At 42.0% G+C, this 19,494-nt stretch overlaps 2 protein-coding genes across 9 annotated transcripts in view; one reads left to right on the top strand and one right to left on the bottom strand.

Moving 5' to 3' along the window:
- Positions 1–10,298, bottom strand: part of PRPF4 (pre-mRNA splicing tri-snRNP complex factor PRPF4) — a 20,411-nt gene extending 10,113 nt beyond the window's left edge. For 2 of the 6 annotated variants that reach the window (XR_016393621.1, XM_089913615.1), the window contains exons 1-9: positions 9,824–10,298; positions 8,748–8,925; positions 6,654–6,840; positions 3,821–3,908; positions 3,332–3,411; positions 3,059–3,152; positions 2,423–2,517; positions 915–973; positions 339–462 (exon numbers count right to left, since the gene is read on the bottom strand). Coding sequence is in view for 5 of the 6 variants with exons in the window: in XM_089913615.1 (XP_089769741.1) it covers positions 339–462; positions 915–973; positions 2,423–2,517; positions 3,059–3,152; positions 3,332–3,411; positions 3,821–3,908; positions 6,654–6,840; positions 8,748–8,925; positions 9,824–9,871 (953 nt within the window). In the remaining variant the exon portion in view is untranslated. The other 4 variants (XM_022578991.3, XM_022578992.3, XM_022578993.2 and 1 more) reach the window with 4 other exon arrangements.
- On the top strand, positions 9,897–19,494 carry CDC26 (cell division cycle 26). Of its 3 annotated transcripts, XM_089913633.1 has the most exons (4): positions 9,897–10,070; positions 12,683–12,792; positions 13,273–13,387; positions 19,060–19,494. In XM_089913633.1, the coding sequence occupies exons 2-4, from the start codon at positions 12,740–12,742 to the stop codon at positions 19,234–19,236; spliced, it is 345 nt and encodes a 114-aa protein (XP_089769759.1). In that variant the 5' UTR covers positions 9,897–10,070; positions 12,683–12,739; the 3' UTR covers positions 19,237–19,494. The 3 variants fall into 3 exon arrangements, with proteins under 3 accessions (XP_089769759.1, XP_089769758.1, XP_089769757.1); XM_089913632.1 differs by lacking the exon at positions 12,683–12,792 and having other exon boundaries at positions 9,902–10,070; positions 13,266–13,387; XM_089913631.1 differs by lacking the exon at positions 9,897–10,070 and having other exon boundaries at positions 12,681–12,792; positions 13,266–13,387.

The following is a 19,494-nucleotide window of genomic DNA, read 5'->3' as shown; positions in this document are numbered from 1 at the left end:
GACTATTATTTTTAGTCAAGCTACCAAATAGTGCATTTCTCCAATGTCAATCTACTGCACGGGGGATATAATGGATCCTTCCAGAATAGCTGGAGCCAGGAAACAGTGGCTACTGTTAGAGGCAAAAAAATCAAGGTACAAAGTTAAGAAAGAAGGAAACCTGACACAACTCCTCTGGTGAGAAAAGGTCTAAGAAAAGAATCCTCCATTCTATTTTCACACAAGTTACCTTGACTCAGAGCATCTCTGGGGTTAAATGCTAGATTTTTAAGTCTCAAGGGCCAACCAATCAACTATTTACTTTAGCGACTGCAGTGTGGACAGAGGGTAATATTCACCTGTCAAGGCTCCAAAGCTTCACAGAACCATCAGCAGCACAAGAGGCCAGATTGACATCTTTTTGGTCCAAGGAGACAGTGGATTTTGGATGGAATACAATTGCTCCCACGTTTGTGTTATGGCCTGAAGGAGTGTAAGAGATGAAAATTAAAGGGGTCCTGCTCCCTTATAACTTAAGTGTAAATACATACATGAAAAATATTATATATACACATATCAGAGGACATGTAGACCTAGAGACTATTAAAGTAGCTATTCAACTACTAAAAAATTGAACTATTTTAACTTAAATTAATATATAAATTGCATTAAAAAAAGCTAAACACACAAAAAAATGTTTCTTGGTTTAGAGATTGTAAATGCCAGAGTGGGGCTGGACATGAGAGAAAAATGGTAAGCGTACGAAGTCATTATCATCCAGCCCTGCAGTCAGAGAAAACCAAGCCAAGTCAAATCAAATCAAGAATTAATCTGTGTGTACTGGGTCTGAGTGTCAGGCAGAGTTTTAGAGTTGTTTTGCTTGACAGAGTTCACACTGAGAAAAAGACTGAGATTTAGACAAGATTTTAACTCACCTCGAAGAGTATGGAGGAGGTTGCAATCAGGAACAGACCAGAGCTTGCAAAGCCCACTCCTAACAAACACAAAGGAAAGCATCTCAGCCAGGGTTGGTCTGGGAAGGAAAAGGTACCTTGGTAACATTACTAAAGGACAATCTCTCTCACCGCCCCCCGCCCCCACCGCAAAATGTTACAGTGGCAGACACAGAAAGAAACAGAAAAGGCTTATCATTTGAAGGGTTAGAGAAGAAAGCTACATCCAGGTCTCATGCAAACAGAGGCCTCTACTGGACTGTAAATATTATAGCACAAGTTGCTCTTCTCCTTAACTTTTGGATCAATTTCTGAGGGAAGGTAGGACAAATTAAACTATTTAACATTAATATTAATAATGATACTATCTTCTTAAATACGAATTGCATTTTGCTGCTTACTAAGTATTTTAATTTTTTTTTTTTTGGCTGCACTGTGAAGCATGCGGGATCTTACTTCCCCAATCAGGGATCGAACCCATGCCCCCTGAAGTGGAAGCACGGACTCTTAACCACTGGGCTGCCAGGGAAGTCCCCAAAGTACTTAAATTTTTAAAAAAATGTTTTACTTTGGAAAATTTCCAACAAATTACTTTCATATCTATCATCAAATGATCCTTATAACAGACCTGTGAGGTACATATAAGGCAGGAATGATCATTTCTACTTTATTATTTTTTTCTTATTTTATTTTTATTTTATTTTTTGTAATTAATTTTTTTAATTGCAGTATAGTTGTGTTAGTTTCTGTTGTACAGCAAAGTGAGTCAGTTATACACATACTCATTTCTACTTTATAATGGAGGTAACTGAGGCTTGGAGAGATGGAGGGATCTGTGTAGGTCCCTGGCTTTCTCCTGAACCACAGTCTCAATTTCTGCCTAGTCAAGTAGTTCTTGTGCGTACAATACAAACGAGTTTCCCCTTCACTAGATGACAATGTTCCTCAAGAACAACTAAGTAACTAAATAGAACAAAACAACAAAGTTATCACATCCTAAGAGTTTTCTGCATATGTGGTGAGTAGAAAACAAAATGAAGATAAAAAAAATAATTCAAGTTTACTGAGTCCTTACCACATACTAGGCACTATCAAGGCAAAATGTTTACAAACATTATCTCACCTTACTTTACAGATGACAAAAGTGAAGCTTACAGAGATTAAGTATCTTGCCTAGGTCACATAACCAAAAAAGAAAAGTTATATCAAGGTGTGTATACTAGTCTATAAGCTCACTATCTGATCCAAAATGATGCTAATGCCAAGAATATGACTGACATGTCATGGGTCTCTGGGGTACCTTGTGAACAGTAAGAACTGCTAATTGAAGGCTACATTGTAAACTACAGTGGGTAACTACCAGCACCTCTAGTTTGGTGTGATCATGAGAAGCAGAGGCAAATGGTATTGAAATGGCCTTCTAAGACAAATACTGATTTTTTCCCCTGAACCCCATTTAGAAAACAATGTCACTGTAAAATGGGACTTACCAACAAGCTGTGGCCAGCATTTTGGAACTGGGACTAAAGTGACAGTAGGAGATAGGCCGATCATCCCCAATCTGACTGCAGAAATTATTCAAAGACTTAAAAAAAGACAAACAAGGGATCATTAACAGGCTAACCCAAGACTTTCTTGGCTTTTCCACCATAAAAACAAAAACAAAACCAAAAACCATTCCAGTTTTAACCCTCCCCAAGAATCTTCTACCACCTTTTTGTTGTTGCTGTTAGAAGACACTTTTACAAACGAATGAAGTCAAGGCTTATCTGGAACTCCAGCATGCTGTCTTCTACAGTCTTAGTAACACTAGCTTCTATGTCAGCTAAATACAAACAGGAAGGCCATGGCGAGATCTAAAGTACAGTCTGACATATTAAAAGGGAGAATTAAAGAGTACACCCATAGGCCTCTGCCTAGTACAAAGCACAGTAGGTTCCCTGCCACCTTAACTGATGGTTCCTCTCAAATAGCAACAGTGTAAGCAGGAAGGAATAAGTATAGCTGCCTTTACTTGCTAGAGGTGGGCCAAAATAGAGCATCTATTAAATATTTAAGAATCTTTAAAATATTAGACAATTATATATATGAGAGCATCTTATATATATAAGATGAGAGCATCTTACCCGGAGAGATTTGTGCAGTTCTTGCATCTGGGAGGTTCTCGTTGTCTCAGGAATCTCTTTATGAAGACGGGCCTCTTCCAAGCGTTTCATTGCCCTGTGACACAGAAATAACATTATTAACCCTGAGCAAATGGGTTGGAAACAAAGGTCCATACAAGTCTCTTTACCACTCAATTTCAATTAATAACCACAGTCATTATAAAGCACCTCCTCAGTCCTTGAGAGGAAATAAGAAAAAGTATGTTTCTTCCTCCTTCTCGAGGCTCTCCTTACCTGGGCAGTGAGTAATTAGCAATCCACAGTCTAGCAACCTTCAGGCTGTTTGGTCCTTCATGGTACCAGGTTTGCTGATACTGAAAGTTAAATTAAGAGCAGAAATGTCAAGTCTGAAGCATTCTTGCCCCTTTCATAGCTGTCAATTCCCTATTGTTAACTGCCCAGAAAAAAGATGAATTAGTTCAGTAACAGGATGAAATCAGGTATATGTGCTTTCTCTTGTGTTTCTTTCTATGAACTCTTATTGGATAGTTTCTGGTTACTTGTTAAAAGTGACACCAGGAATGCTATGGTTCTTTCCTGAATGGGGAACTCACTTATCTCCATTTATACCTACAAAGGAACCACAAACTATTGCCAACAACTATTCCGGAACAGTAGGGTCTCCAACTCCCCCTGTTCCCCATCCCACAGAAAACAGAAAATGAGAGAACTACCCCCTTGTTTCCTGCATGTTTATACTATGAAGCCAAAGACACATTTTACCTCTTCTTTGGACTTCTTTGATTTCTCATCATCTTTTCTGGTCTTTTTTAAGGCATCAGTACCGACCACTGAAAGGATATTTCTTAACCTGTAACAAAAAAGATCAGAATTTAAACAGAGTTAAGACTGTGAAAAGTATACCTAAGAAGGCAGCAAGCCTGCCCTACTCTCTCACCATTCAAATCTCAAGCAACCTTCTTTAAGGGTCAAGTTGTGATGCCTAAACTTCCAGTGTGATTTCTCTCACTCAGTAGTCTTTATCTGAAGATTCCCTAAATTGAACTAAAAGCAATTACCCTGTTAAACTTAGAGTCAACTAGCCCCAACACTGCTACCACTCGGGCTGTGGATACAGACAACCTTCACTCAGTGCCACAATGTGCTGGATACTGCTCAGGTGCTAAGTATAAAAAATGACTAAGAAACAGTCCTTGATTTCAAGTAGCATAGTCGGGGTGAGGCAGTGGGGGGTGGACAGGACATACAGAAAGTATCGGGGAACTAGAGTACATTCCATTAAGTATTATGACAGTGCTAAGTGCATGGTGCTAAGGGAATCATAAAAGGAGTAAACAACCTAGGCTTGGAGGGAATCAGGGAAGGCTTCATGGAGAAGATGTTACCTGAACTGAGTCCTCAAGTAACCAAGTCAATGGGTCAAGAATGGGAAAGGACAGTTGAAGCAGAGGGTTCAACAAATGTAAAGGTCTGGAGGCAAGAAAAGCATGTTGAACTTGGAATCACAACAATTTAATATGGCTGGAGCACAGAGTACTGGGAAAGGGTTGGTGAGAGATAAGGCTGCAAATCTAAGCAGGGGCCAGGTCACAAAGAGCTCCTAATGCCATGGTAAGGAGGGTTTACATTTGAGAAAGACCCCTGGAAAAGTATGGAGAATGGACTGAAGAGGGAAAAACAAAGGCATACTATTGTATCCCCTGAGTCTTATGGACTGAATCAAGACAGTGGCAGTGGGGACTCAAGACATTCATTTAAGGGACACAATAAGACAGACTTTGCTGGTGGAGAAGACAAACAATAAACAGTAGAAGTAAACCCTCTGAAAGGCTATTAAGAAAGTATGTTACTTTCTTAATAATGGCAGGACTTACTTTACAAGGGGTCAGGTGTTAGGAAAGGCTTTTTTGAGGAGGTGGCATTTATGCTGAAACCAAAAGAATTAAAAAAGCTCTAAAAGGCAAGAGAGGGGGACAAAAAGAGAAAAATTCAGTGGATAGACAGCAAAAGAGCTTGAGTATCCCAGGAGGACCATTATGGCTGCTAAGTCTAGTAAACTGGGGAAGAGTGGCACAAGGCAAGGATGAAGAGCATGATTAGGAGCTTTGTACTCTAAGTTTAGTAAGAAGACTCTGTAGGGGGCTTCCCTGGTGGCGCAGTGGTTGGGAGTCCGCCTGCTAATGTGGGGGACATGGGTTCGAGCCCGGGAGGATACCACGTGCTGCAGAGCAACTGGGCCTATGCACCACAACTACTGAGCCTCTGTGCCACAGCTGCTGAGGCCTGCGAGCCTGGAGCCCGTGCTCCGCAGCGGGAGGCCACCGCGATGAGGGGCCCGTGCAGTGCGATGAAGAGTCGTCCCCGCTTGCCGCAACTAGAGAAAGCCCGCACACATCAATGATAGACCCAACACAGTGAAAAATAAAATAAATTAAAATAAATTAAAAAAGAAGACTGTAGGATTTTAAGCAAACAATTAACACAACACATCTGGGGCTATTACAACAGTCTAAATGTGAAAGCAATGGAGGTAGAGAAAAGAGGACACACTGGAGGTACATTTCAGGAGTAGAAGAAACAAGATTTTGCTGATGGGTTACACAGAAGGTGAGCAGGTTTTCAACTGAAAAGTGTGTGAATGGTACTGTTATTTGCAAGGAGAACTGGAAAATAGATGAGTTCAATTTAGACATGTCAAATTTGAGTACCTATAGAATATCTAGGTTACAGAGACCTGGGAGTCATCAGAATATATATACACAGAGTAAGCCATGCCATGGGAATGGATTTGATCACTCAGGGTTAGTGCAGGATAAGGGCAAAAAACAGCACTTTAAAACAGGAAAAAAAGAGGCTTAGAAGAATTAGGTAGAGAAACAGGAGGAAAACCAGGATGATTTGGTCTTCTGAGAGCCAAGGAAACGGAGTGTTTGAAGGAGGGAATAGGTGGCAGTGTACTAGGGCTATTCTTGATAACAATGAGTTGATGACCTTAATTAAGAGCAATTTCAATGTGGTAGTGGTCGATCAGTTTGCAGTAGGTTGAAGAGTAAATGAGCGGTAAGGGCCTTAAGAGAGTAAATGTAATGAGTGAGGAATAGCTGAGCCCCAAGTCCTAAAGAAGCAGGTAGGCAGGCCAGGTCTGCATAACTGCATAGGACTAGCCTGTCACTAAGAGATTTTGTAACTTCAAAATCACAAGAGGAGCATTATATGAGGACAGTGCCTTTTTGCAGTAACACCCAAAAAACACTTATCATTATGTCTTATGTTAATGACAAACAATGCGTTTGCTGTTTAAATTTTCAGAGTCCAGTGACAAATGTTTACCCAACTCACAACTCCATAATGAGGAGAGGAAGGGAGGGAATGTGTTAACATCTTCTTCATAGTTTATAAAGAAAAATTAGTAGTGGAGTAAAAACTGGCCTAAGACTTAAATTATGGGCTAAAACATATTAATGCAACCTAATAAGATATTCTGTCAACATTATCTGAGACATTCTATTAAAGTGTTAGCTACAAATTCCAACTGAAATTTGGAACTGGAACCCTGTGATTAAAAAAGAAGAGAGTAGATACTTAGAAAGGGCACCTTTCTCTTCTTTCAGCAGGACCCTCTCCAAAAAGTGTGATGGGTTCCCCCAAGGCCCTAAGGCAAGCCTTGACCTCTGAGTCATCTGTAGAAACATTGATTTGCCGGGCTCGCTTCCTCCTCTCAAACTCAGCTAACACCTCGGCCTGTCGCTCACTGATGTGGTCTTCAATTTCAAACACTTCTCCTGTAAAAAGAACGGCAACATCAGCATAATCACCAGATCTTCCTCAAGTAGGGAGAAAGAAATAATTTCATTTTTTTTTCTTTTTAATTTATTTTTGGCTGTGTTGGGTCTTTGTTGCTGTGCACGGGCTCTAGGCGTGTGGGCTTCAGTAGTTGCATCAGGCAGGCTCAGTAGCTGCAGCACGCGGACTCTACAGCACAGGCTGAGCAGTTGTGGTGCACGGGCTTAGTTGCTCCGAGGCATGTGCGATCTTCCCGGACCAGGGATCGAACCCGTGTCCCCTACATTGGCAGGCGGATTCTTAACCACTGCACCACCAGGGAAGCCCAGAAATAATTTCTTACATTTGGAGTCTGTATGCCTCTAGGGAAAGTTAACTGTTTAATCTACTACAAACTTTACAGTTTCTCAGTTTATTAAAGTATGCCAGGGCTTCCCTGGTGGCTCAGTGGTTAAGAATCCACCTGCCAGGTGGATTAAAGTATGCCAGGACCTCCCTGGTGGCACGGTGGTTAAGAATCTGCCTGCCAATGCAAGGGACACGGGTTCGATCCCTGGTCCGGGAAGATCCCACATGCCTCGGAGCAACTAAGCTCATGAGCCACAACTACTGAGCCTGCACTCTAGAGCCCACAAGCCACAACTACTGAACCCATGCACCTAGAGCCCGTGCTCTGCAACGAGAAGCCACCACAATGAGAAGCCCGCACACCGCAACGAAGAGTAGCTCCCACTCCCCGCAACTAGAGAAAGTCTGCGCGCAGCAAAGACCCAAACAGCCAAAAAATAGTTAATTAATTAATTAAAAATAAATAAAGTATGCCAAACACAGAAAACTAAATGAGGTTTTAAAAGGCAGGAAAATAGTTGAAGCCATCTTGTTTCATTTGGCAAACTTACATAAACACATAGCTTGCATGAGACAGTAAGAGTATGGAGCATCTTTAACAAATAAGTTATGTAGGCTTTCTATCCATGATAAAATAGAAACATTATTTTAACAATTGCCAAAGCTACTCTCTGAAATAGTCTCAGTATAGGGACACTAACTGGAAATAATTACCATGAAAATGATATTCTTTGACTGTAAGGTTTTTTGGATAATCTATCAGCTAGTTTTAAAAGTCACACCAAATACAAGCATTTCGATGAAAAAGGAAAAGTATAGTAGTGACGCAGTTACGTTTAAAATAACATAAAAGGTTTAAAAAGTCACTACAGTGCATGTGTATAGAAAAGAAAATGTGTGGGAGGATCCATGAGAAACTGACAGAAGTCCTATCTGCAGAGAACTCTTTTTATACCCTTCTGTACTCTCTGAATTTCTCATGATAAACATAAATAATTTTATTTCAAAAATATAGTGGACCACCGGTTACTGACACGAAAAAGTATCCTCAACAGTATACAGAATGACAAATGCATGTTACAAAACAATTTGCTTATCATGGTTTCATTTATGGAAAAAAACCTGTATTTTGATTTCTTTCAAAATAAAAATGGCTACTACTTTTATAATTTAAAAGAGGTATTTCATTTTGGGTGAAAAATAATTGGAAAACTAAAAAAGCGAGAATATTATGAACCACAGTAGCTCCAAACCAATGCCACAACTATGCTAGATCTCCAGAAAACAAATGGAATCAATTTGAATCCAAATACACAATGAATAAATTCCTAGTAAAATTACTAACAATTCATAGAAGAAAAACTGTATAATAGGTTTTAAGAAAAAGGTTCTCCAGATGATACTAAGGGGAGTGGGCAGAGTATGGCCTTAAGATAGATGCAAGTTTAATATGTGAAAGTTTTTGACACTAAACTAGTGATATCTAAGTTTAGGAAGGTAATCATCACAGATAATTTGAGCACCAAAGGTAAAGACGGACTCACAGTTTGCATCTTACCAGAGGTTATGTTAATGTTCCCTGCTTCAATTCCTGCTTTAAGTCCTTCTTTTCCCAAAATCCCAGATTCTCCTTTGGCCAGGCGCTCCCTCTCCTTCTCTTCCAAACTTCCATAATAGATGTGTGGTTTCTTCACAACAGGAGCGACTAAGTCATCAGATGCCTTAGTTTTGGTTGCCTGCTAAATCAAAGACCTGGATTAACCTAAAACTTAATCTTAAGCAATTTACTAGACCTCCCAGAAGGATGACGCTTATCCAAAGCTTCAATCCTATTTCTTCTCTAAAGAAAACACAAATTGGACACCAGTTAAGATGTGTCTTCCCTGATTTGGACGTGGTCGGGGGGTGAGTCCAGTCTCTCGGTCACTTAAGTTTTGCAGATAGGAAGAGATAGATAAAACTAGTTAATTTCTCTTGGTGATTTTTCTATCAAAGGCGTGCTTTGGAACATGTTTATTTCATTCAGTTCCAACTGCAATCTCTTCCTGGGTTTTACGAAACTTCCAGGGTTACTGCTCATCACAGGCGATATCAAGGATAACTGAAATAACCAACGCGATGGTAAGGGAGACAAGTTACAAAGTTACTGTCTATACATTTCAAACGTTTTCAGACTTGGGTTAGTAGATAGGAAGTTTGGAGGCCTCATTACAATTAAGAGGTCTGACATTGTCATAAATCTTGGCCAAGACACTACTCCCTTTCAGAACTCCGTTTCTGAACCAGACGGAAAAGGTATTTACATTTCGGGGTTGTAGCGAGAGCTGAAAATGAGCTAAAATACGAAAGCACTCAGGGATCAGGAAAACGCTGCTCCGCTCTCTAAGACCAGACCGAGTCTGGCAGCTTTCCTCCTCAGCCCTCCACCGCCGTAGCCTGTTCCCTAACGGCCCTGTTCCGCAGGGACCCCCAACCCTCCGCGCTCCCTGCCAGAGTGAGCTGAGACCTGTACCGCGGAGGAAGCTCGTGAGGAGGCCATGCTGGGCTCCGGAGCCGCGAAGCCCCACCGAAAGCCGAGCTCTACGCTTCAGACCATCCACCGCGCGCCCAGCAAAGCGGAATTACGACACCTACCGGAAGTGGGCCGCGGGCGGACGCAGCGTCCTGGGCGGCGTGGAGCATGATGGGAATCGTAGTAGGAAAGAGTCTGGGCGCGTCGAGTGGTTTGTTCCGTGGAGCCTCCGAGAAAAGCACGCGAAGGACAGGGTTCTGCGAGGAGAGAGACTCAGAGCAGTCTGGGAATTGTAGTCCAGTTGGCTTAGCCGGAGATTCGGGGTGAGCGCCGAGGTTCCGGGAAGGGGCTGAACAGGTCTGAAAAGAGGTAGGTGCGGCGAGTCGCGCGGCTACGGACGGAACTCGGGGAGTGAATAGACGGCTTCCGGGGCCTGCTGTCGCTCCGGGTCCTGCGAGGGGCTTTAAGTCCTACTGGAGCGAAGGACCGTGTTGCCATGGAAACCCTCGCTCTGGACCAGCGAGTGCGGCCTTGGAGCTGCGGGAGTGCTATTCTCTTCCGCTGTCAGGAAGTTCTCTCGGCGGTTTCTTCTGAGCTGGCTGGGTTTTCGGTGGATTTGGGCAGTGGCGAGAGAATAAGTTCGAAGAGCCCTCTAGCGCCAAAGGAAAATAAAGACCTGGCGGAGGAGCCAAGGCCTGCTTTTGCTGTCTTCAGCCCGGTCTATCTTACTCAGAGTGAGATGATGAATGTGAGGTGTCAGGTAAACTGCACGCCAGCAACTCTGCACAGCCCCGTGTGCGCTGTCTGCTGGGGCATCAGAGATGGACAAGACAAGGTTTTGTCCCCGTGTCGGGGGTGGAGATGGTCAAAATATTGGTGTTTCCCGAGCTGGACAGAGCCCCCTACCCTCCCCGAGGACAATTACAATAATAATGCCTGTTTATTGAGCGTTTACTAAATGCCAGGTTATGTTACAGGAATTTACGCTGCAATACGACATTCAGTCCATACAACAATAGAGTACAGGTACAGACGAGGAAACCATGATCTAGTGAAAGGTGAAGCTGATGGTCCAAGATTAGTGGCGATGGGATTAGAATCTGTGCCCTCTGCCCTTTCGCCTCCAGAACAAGCACTTTTACCCATTACTCTATACTGCTCCCTAGTGGCGATCTTTTCATAGTTTGCCGGAAAGTTAAAATGTATCACAGTTTTTTCTTTTCCCTTTTTTAAAATAATTAATTATTTTTTGGCTGCGTTGGGTCTTCGTTGCTGGGCGGGCTTTCTCTAGTTGCGGCGAGCAGGGCCTACTTTTCGTTGTGGTGCGTGGGCTTCTCATTGAGGTGGCTTCTCTTGTTGCGGAGCTCAGGCTCTACGCGCGTGGGCTTCAGTTGTTGTGACACGTGGGCTCAGTAGTTGTGGCGCACAGGTTTAGTTGCTCCGCGGCATGTGGGATCTTCCCGGACCAGGGATCGAACCCATGTCCCCTGCATTGGCAGGCAGATTCTTAACCACTGCACCACGAGGGAAGTCCGTGTTTTTTCTTTTAAGCAATCTCCCCCCTTGGAACTTTGGCTTCCTCTACCTTTTGTCTACTTTGGAATCAAGGTAGTATCTGTATCAATTTACATTCCCCACCAACAGTGCAGCATTATTTACAATAGCCAGGACATGGAAACAACCTAAATGTCCATCGACAGATGAATGGATAAAGAAGATGTTGTACATATATATAATGGAATATTACTCGGCCATAAAAAGAAATGAAATTGGGTCATTTGTAGAGATGTGGATGGACCTAGAGTCTGTCATACAGAGTGAAGTAAGTCAGAAAGAGAAAAACAAGTATCGTATATTAACGCATATATGTGGAATCTAGAAAAATGGTACAGATGAACCTATTTGCAGGGCAAGAATAGAAAGGCAAACGTAGAGAACGGATGTGTGGACATGGCGGGGAAGGGGAGGGTGGGATGAATTGGGAGATTAGGTTTGACATAAATACACTACCATGTATAAAATAGATAGCTAGTGGGGACCTGCTGTATAGCACAGGGAGCTCAGCTCCATGCTCTGTGATGGCCTAGTTGGGTGGATGGGGGGGAGGGAGGTCTAAGAGGGAGGGGATGTGTGTGTGCGAATGGCTGAGTCAATTCGCTGTGCGGCAGAAACTAACACAACATTGTAAAGCAATTATGCTCCAATAAAAAATAATAAAAGAAAAAAAGATAGTATCTGATTTAGTACAAAGCAATTTGAAATGTAATGTGCCATTGTTTCGTGTTGATAACATCACTTGTATCAGTCCCAAGCTTCATGGTAGAAGGAGGAGACATTTCTTCCTTCGTATACTTCACAGTCCCTAGCTATATCCTAGATACATGTAATAATAATTTAATATCTGTACATATTTTAAAGGAGCCTTCACTTACATCATTTTCATTTAATCCTCACCATGTGACCTATATGTAATTTTCCCAGGAGGCTGACTTTTGTTTTTGGTTGCTCTGCTGCGGCATGCGGGATCTTAGTTCCCTGGAGAGGGATCAGACCCGTGCCCCCTGCAGTGGAAGAAGAGTGTAGCCAGTTTATTCAACAGAACATTTAATGGCTGGTTATTGCAGACATTCTCTACTGGACGCTGTGAGAATATAAAGATGATGCCATCAACAGCTTTTAAACTCAGTTGGGGAGTTTTATTTTCTTCTAAAAAAACCCAGCTCTTTTTTTTTTTTTTTTAAAGCATAAGCATTACTTTGGGTTTTCAGATTCTAGAGTGTTCTCTTGAGCTTCTGTGCATACTTGTTCTCTCTGCCTGCCCTTCACAAGGCAACTAAGACATCATCTCCTCCAGGAAGTCTTCCACATCCCTGTTCACCCCACTGGATTGTGTGTCTGTGTGATGCCATTGCATTACCCTCATCAGAGTTCTAATTACAGTATGCTGCAATTTTCCATTTATGTGTTTGTTTTCCCCACAGACTGTGACTATGCCTCTTAACTCTGTAGCTGGAGCATAAGAACTGTTTGTTTAATGAATGACCTATCCATTTAGGACCTATTTAGACCCTGAGGATAACCCTGTGAATTGGTGAGTTAGAGGGAGTTTTCATTAAGACTTAGTAAACTGATTTTAGCATTCGGGAGTGATCACAAATCTCTCATAATTCCCACATACTGTTGATCAAATTTAATGGTTTGTATACTCTCCTACTAACTGTAGCGAATTAAAATGTGATATTTTAACTTTATTCTCTTAGCTAAAATATTTCTTTGTGAATGGAGCATGAGATTAAAGTGATTGTTGCCTAGAATCCTCTTTTACAGGCAGCTTGCTATTTTAAGTTCTGGAAGAAAGAGCTTTTGAGAATTACAGAGTGGTGGATCTCCATCACGTAATAAATATGTAATAATGATACACGTAAAGACTTAGAAGTCAATGTGTGAATCCAAATGAGTCTTTGGTATCGCCATTCGTTGTAGTGTGCCTGCTTACAAATCGAACATACTTGTAGCTGAGATTTATCCCTTCCAATTTTTCCTCCTCTCTGCCATTTTTAACAGCTGATAGTTCACTGGGTCTGTCCCTTAATGTTGGTTTCATTATGCTGAGACGAAAACCAACCCGTCTGGAGCTGAAGCTTGATGACATTGAGGAGTTTGAAAGCATTCGAAAGGACCTGGAGGTAAGAGTGCAACTTTCAAACCGTTAGGAATATTTAAAACAATAACTCTAACTTTTAGACTCCAGATTCTTATACCAACAGCTTATTCGAAATCTCTATTTGGATGCTTTACAGGCATCTTAAACGTAATGTATTAGTTTCCTGTGGCTGCTGTAACAAATTACCACAAACTTGGTGGTTTAAAGCAACAGATATTTATGCTTTCACAGTTCTGTAGGCCAGAAATCTGAAACTGGTATCACTGATCCAAAATCAGGATGTCAGCAGGACCACGCTCCATCCAGAGGCTCTAGGGAAGAATCTATTCCTTGGCTGTTGCAGTATTTGGTGGCTGCTGGCATTCCTTGACTTGTGGCCATATCAGTCCAGTGTCTGCCTCCGTGATCACACTGCCTTCTCCTCTTCTGTCTGTGAAGTCTCCCTCTGCCCCCTCTTATAAGGATACCTGTGTTGGCATTAAGGGCCCACCCAGATAATACAGGATAATGTCCCCATCACAGCATCCTTAATTTAATCACATCTGCAAAGACCCTTTTCACATACAGGGCAACAATTACAGTATCCAAGGATTAGGACCTGATAGCTTTGGAGGTCATTATTCAGCATACTATACTTAACATGTTAAAACAAAAAACTCTTGATTTCTTCCTCAAACGAGTTTCACCTCAGAGTTCCCTATGTCAGTATCTAAGTAGTTGCTCAAGCCAGAAACCTAAGAGTCAATCTTGAGTTCTCCCTTTCCCTCACCTTTTATATTCAATCTGTCCATAAATCCTTCGGCTCTACCTCCAGAATATTTCTAGAATCTACCCATACCTTTTCATCTCCACCATTAGAACCCTAGTCCAAATAACCATCAACTAACTCTGTACAATTTCAGTAGCATCCCAAGTTGTCTCTCTACTTCCATTTTTTTTTTTTTTTTTCGGTACGCGGGCCTCTCACTGTCGTGGCCTCTCCCGTTGCGGAGCACAGGCTCCGGACGCGCAGGCTCAGCGGCCATGGCGGCCATGGCTCATGGGCCCAGCCGCTCCGTGGCATGCGGGATCTTCCCGGACCGGGGCACAAGCCCGTGTCCCCTGCATTGACCGGCGGATTCTCAACCACTGCGCCACCAGGGAAGCCCTCTACTTCCATTTTTGTGTCTTCAATCCATTCTCCATCAGGTGTCTAGAATGATCTTTAAAAAATTTCAGATCATGTCATTCTCATGCTTAAAACTCCTCAGTGGTTTCCTGCACTTGGAATAAAACCTCAGTTCCTTATCATGACCTACAAGCTTTTAAATGTTCTTTCACCTTCTGTCACTCTTTGCCTTGCCCTCTGTACCCTAGGCACATTGGTTTTCTTTTATTTCCTTGAATATGCCAAACTACTTATAACTCATGGCCTTTGCACATATTATTTTCCTCTGCCTGGAGTGCTTCCTGTTTCTTCGTGTCTCAGTTTGAATGTCACTTCCTCAGTCTGAAAGGCCTCTTCTGACCCTATCCAACTTAGGTGTATCATTCCTACCCATGCTGCCTTCATCTCATTAGGGTCTCTCAAAGCACTTTATTCTTTTATTTCATACCACTTATTCTAATTTATAATGATTTGTTTGTTTATTGTAAAATCATTTATATTAGGAACCCTGATTGTAGAAATCATGTCTTCTCTACCGTTGAGTTCCCACATCTAATACATAGTAGGAGTTCAATATGTATTTTTAAAAATTAATTAATTAATTAATTTACTTTTGGCTGCACTGGGTCTTTGTTGCTGCGCACGGGCTTTCTCTAGTTGCGGCAAGCAGGGACCACAGTGAGAAGCGGTGCGCGGGCTTCTCACTGAGGTGGCCTCTCTTGTTGCAGAGCATAGGCTCCAGGTGCGCGGGCTTCAGTAGTTGTGGCACACGGGCTCAGTAGTTGTGGCTCGCGGACTCTAGAGCACGGGCTCAGTAGTTGTGGCACACGGGCCTAGTTGCTCCATGGCATGTGGGATCCTCCCGGACCAGGGCTTGAACCTGTGTCCCCTGCATTGGCAGGTGGATTCTTAACCACTGCGCCACCAGGGAAGCCCCAATATATATATATATATTTTTTTGCGTTATGCGGGCCCCTCACCGTTGTGGCCTCTCCTGTTGCGGAGCACAGGCTCCGGACGCGCAGGCTTAGCGGCCATGGCTCACGGGCCCAGCCGCTCCGCGGCATGCGGGATCTTCCCGGACCGGGGCACGAACCTGTGTCCCCTGCATCGGCAGGCAGACCCCCAACCACTGCACCACCAGGGAAGCCCCCCAATATGTATTTTTAAGTATAGCCTTATGCCATGGTATTAGATGTCCATTGATAAGACTTAAATTCTTTTTTTGGCCTTCAGAATAAAGTCCAAATTCCTTAGGATGGCATGTAAGGCCCTTTGTGATCTGGTCCTTGGTCATCTCTCCACTTTATCTTCCACTGCTGAGCTATCTTTAATCTCACTGCCTATGCACACTCTGCTCTTTTCCTGAAGTACCCTTTATGGTTCAAAACTTCAATTGTAATGAGTTTCATAAAGTGTTAGTCTTATACTGAACTTTGACTCTGCAGAGTCAGCTCACTATTGAGTTACTTTGTTTTTTAATTGAAGTAATTTTTATGACTGAGTAGTATTCCATTGTGTTTATGTGTGTGTGTATATATATATACACCACATTTTCTTTCTTTTTTTTTTTTTGTGGTACGTGGGCCTCTCACTGTTGTGGCCTCTCCCGTTGCGGAGCACAGGCTCTGGATGCACAGCCTCAGCGGCCATGGCTCACAGGCACAGCCACTCTGCGGCACGTGGGATCCTCCCAGACTGGGGCACGAACCCGTGTCCCCTGCCTCGGCAGGCGGACTCTCAACCACTGCACCACCAGGGAAGCCCTAAACACCACATTTTCTTTATCCATTCATCTGTCAAGGGACACTTACGTTTCCATATGTTGGCTATTGTAAATAATGCTGCGATAAACATGGTGGTGCACTTACCCTTTTGAATTAGTGTTTTCTTTGGATATATACCCAGGAGTGGAATTGCTGGATCATATGGTAGTTCTACTCTTTATTTTTTGAGAAACCTCCATACAATTTTCCATAGTGGCTGCACCAGTTTACATTCTCACCAACAGTGTGTGAAGATTTCCTTTTCTCCACATCCTCTCCAACACTTATTATTTCTTGTCTTTTTGATAATAGCCATTCTAATGGGCATGAGGTGATATTTCATTGTGGTTCTGATTTGCATTTCCCTGATAATTAGTGATGTTGAACATCTTTTCATATGCCTGTTGTCCATCTGTATGTCTTCTTTGGAAAAATGGTTATTCAGATTCTTGGGTTGTCTGTTTTTTTGCTGTTGAGTTGTATGAGTTCTTTATATATTTTGGGTATTAACCCTTATCAGATAAATTGTTTGCAAATATCTTTTCCTATTTGGTAGGCTGTCTTTTCATTTTGTTGATGGTTTCCTTTGCTGAGAAGAAGCTTTTTAGTTTGATATAGTCCCATTTGTTTATTTTTGCTTTTGTTTCCCTTGCCTGAGGAGACATACTCAGAAAGATACTGCTAAGACCAATGTCAAATAGCATACTGCCTATGTTTTCTTCTAGGAGTTTTATGGTTTCAGGTCTTACATTCAAGTCTTTAATCCATTTTGAGTTAATTTTTGTTTATGGTGTAAGATAGTGGTCTAGCTTCATTGTTTTGCATGTGGCTGTTCAGTTTTCTCAACAGCATTTATTGAAGAGACTGTCCTTTCTCCATTGTATGTTCTTTGCTACTTTGTCATAAATCTATTATCCATATGTGTGAGGGTTTATTTCTGGGCTCTTAGTTCTATTCCATTGATCTGTGTGTCTCTTTTTCTGCTAATACCATGCTGTTTTGATTACTGTGGCTTTGTAGTAGAATTTGAAATCAGGGAGTGTGATACCTCCAGCTTTGGTTTTTTTTTTTTCCAAGATTGCTTTGGCTACTCGGGGTTTTCTGTGCTTCCATACAAATTTTAGGAATTTTTGTTCTATTTCTGTGAAAAATGTTATTGGGATTTTGATGGAGATTGCATTGAATCTGTAGATTGCTTTAGGTAGTTATAGACATTTTAACTGTTAATTCTTCCTATCCATGAGCATGGAATACCTTTTCATTCCTTTGTATCTTCTTCAGTTTCTTTCAACAATATCATAGTTTTAAGTGTACAGGTCTTTTCACCTTCTTAAATTTATTTCTTGGTATAAATTTATTCCTAGGTATTTTTGTTGTTTTTAGTCTTTCTACTAAAGGCAGTTATCCAATGGGTTTCACCCATTTTAGAGCAACTTAGGAGAGAGGGATAGTTTTTGCCCTGCACTAAAATAAAAACAGTAGAAAACTGGTATTTTATTTGTTACTGAAATTAGTTTGATTACATTTTGATGACTCTGGGTTTTTTTTGGCTGTGTTGGTCTTCATTGCTGCGCACGGGCTTTCTCTAGCTGCGGCAAGCGGGGGCTCCTCTTTCTTGTGTGCACGGGCTTCTCGTTGTCGTGGCTTCTCTTGTTGCGGAGCATGGGCTCTAGGCATGTGGGCTTCAGTGGTTGTGGCATGCGGGCTCAGTAGTTGTGGCTCACGGGCTCTAGAGCGCAGGCTCAGTAGTTGTGGCACGTGGGCTTAGTTGCTCCGTGGCATGTGGGATCTTCCCGGACCAGGGCTTGAACCTGTGTCCCCTGCATTGGCAGGCGGATTCTTAACTGCTGAGCCACCAGGGAAGCCCTCACTCTGGATTTTGAAACAGTCAGCAGTTGTTCATAGTGGGAAGCCTTTTAAATGATTTCATTCTACTTGGATATTCCGACTTTCCCATGGCTTATAAGATGAAACGATATCATCCTGTGCCTTTTAGAACTTGTTTTCACAAAGGTGTTTGGGGAGAACTTTCTAATGTTATTTATTGGGTAATGTAGCCTAGACAGTAACTCAGGAAGGTCATTATGTTTGTATATATATATAAAGTAATACCTTACTTATTCACTATAATCCTTTGACACTGGCATTTAAATGCTCACAGTTCAGCAGTAAGTGGTGAAGAATAGCAGTGATTCCAGAGATTAGTGTAGTGGAGCCATTCTGCTGGTAAGGAACTCTCAGGTAGTGGTAGTTGTGGGGTGTTAGTTTTTCTCTTTGAAAATGATCAGAGACACAGACTTTGTGAATTCTGCGGTTACTTGTGGCTTAAGAGCCAAACCTTTTATCTGAAAACAAAATGAATTCCCCAAATCAGGCCTCATGATAAGATAGCACAAAACCTTCTTTTCCTGCATTACATTTAATCTTACGGTGTCAGCTAAGCTGTTAATTTCTGGTGGTTATTGTTTTACTGGTCGCTTTATTTTTCCATCTCTTGTGTGGACTTCCCTCTGTCATAGCCCTGATCACCCTGTGTTGTAATGGTCTATTTACCTGTTTCCCTGTTAAGACTGTGACATCCTGGAGGGTAGAGGTTACATCTTTTATCGCTATATCCGTGTATCCCCCTTGTGCCCCTAACCATCTAAACCTAGGATTTGTTTATTGTTCTGTAGACCCGAACCCTATCCTTTACCCTGTGCCTAATACATGGTAGATGCTAAATAAATGTCTGTTAATGAATAGAATATTGCCTTAATACTAAAACTTTTATACTTTCAGACCCGTAAGAAACAAAAGGAAGATGTGGATATTGTAGGAGGCAGTGATGGAGAAGGTGCCATTGGGCTCGGCAGTGACCCCAAGGGCAGGGAACAAATGATTAATGATCGAATTGGTTATAAACCCCAACCCAAGCCCAACAATCGTTCATCTCAATTTGGAAGTTTTGAATTTTAGAGGTGGATTATCTTGTGTGCCAGAGCCCTGGAATGGAGTAAAACGATGGCAGAAATACAAACAAGATTTAGAGAACTGAGTGCTTGCAGTCAAGCGAAATATTTTACGTCCCGCAGAGAGAGATATTCTGCATGAGATTGCTGATGCTTAACTTTCACTCTGAAAGCTGAAATTCAAACTCGGGTTTGTCTCTGGAAAATCTGACTCGATAAAACCTGTCTGATTTTTGTTTTTAAAAATAAATATATTTTTGGAAAA

Source organism: Delphinapterus leucas, chromosome 6 (genome assembly GCF_059928025.1).
Source record: "Delphinapterus leucas isolate spDelLeu-1000000601 "Yukka" chromosome 6, BTC_Dleu_Yukka2, whole genome shotgun sequence".
In the NCBI taxonomy this organism is placed as follows: Eukaryota; Metazoa; Chordata; class Mammalia; order Artiodactyla; family Monodontidae; genus Delphinapterus; species Delphinapterus leucas.
Note: the sequence above shows the minus strand (reverse complement) of the source record. Positions and strands in the feature narration are given on the sequence as shown.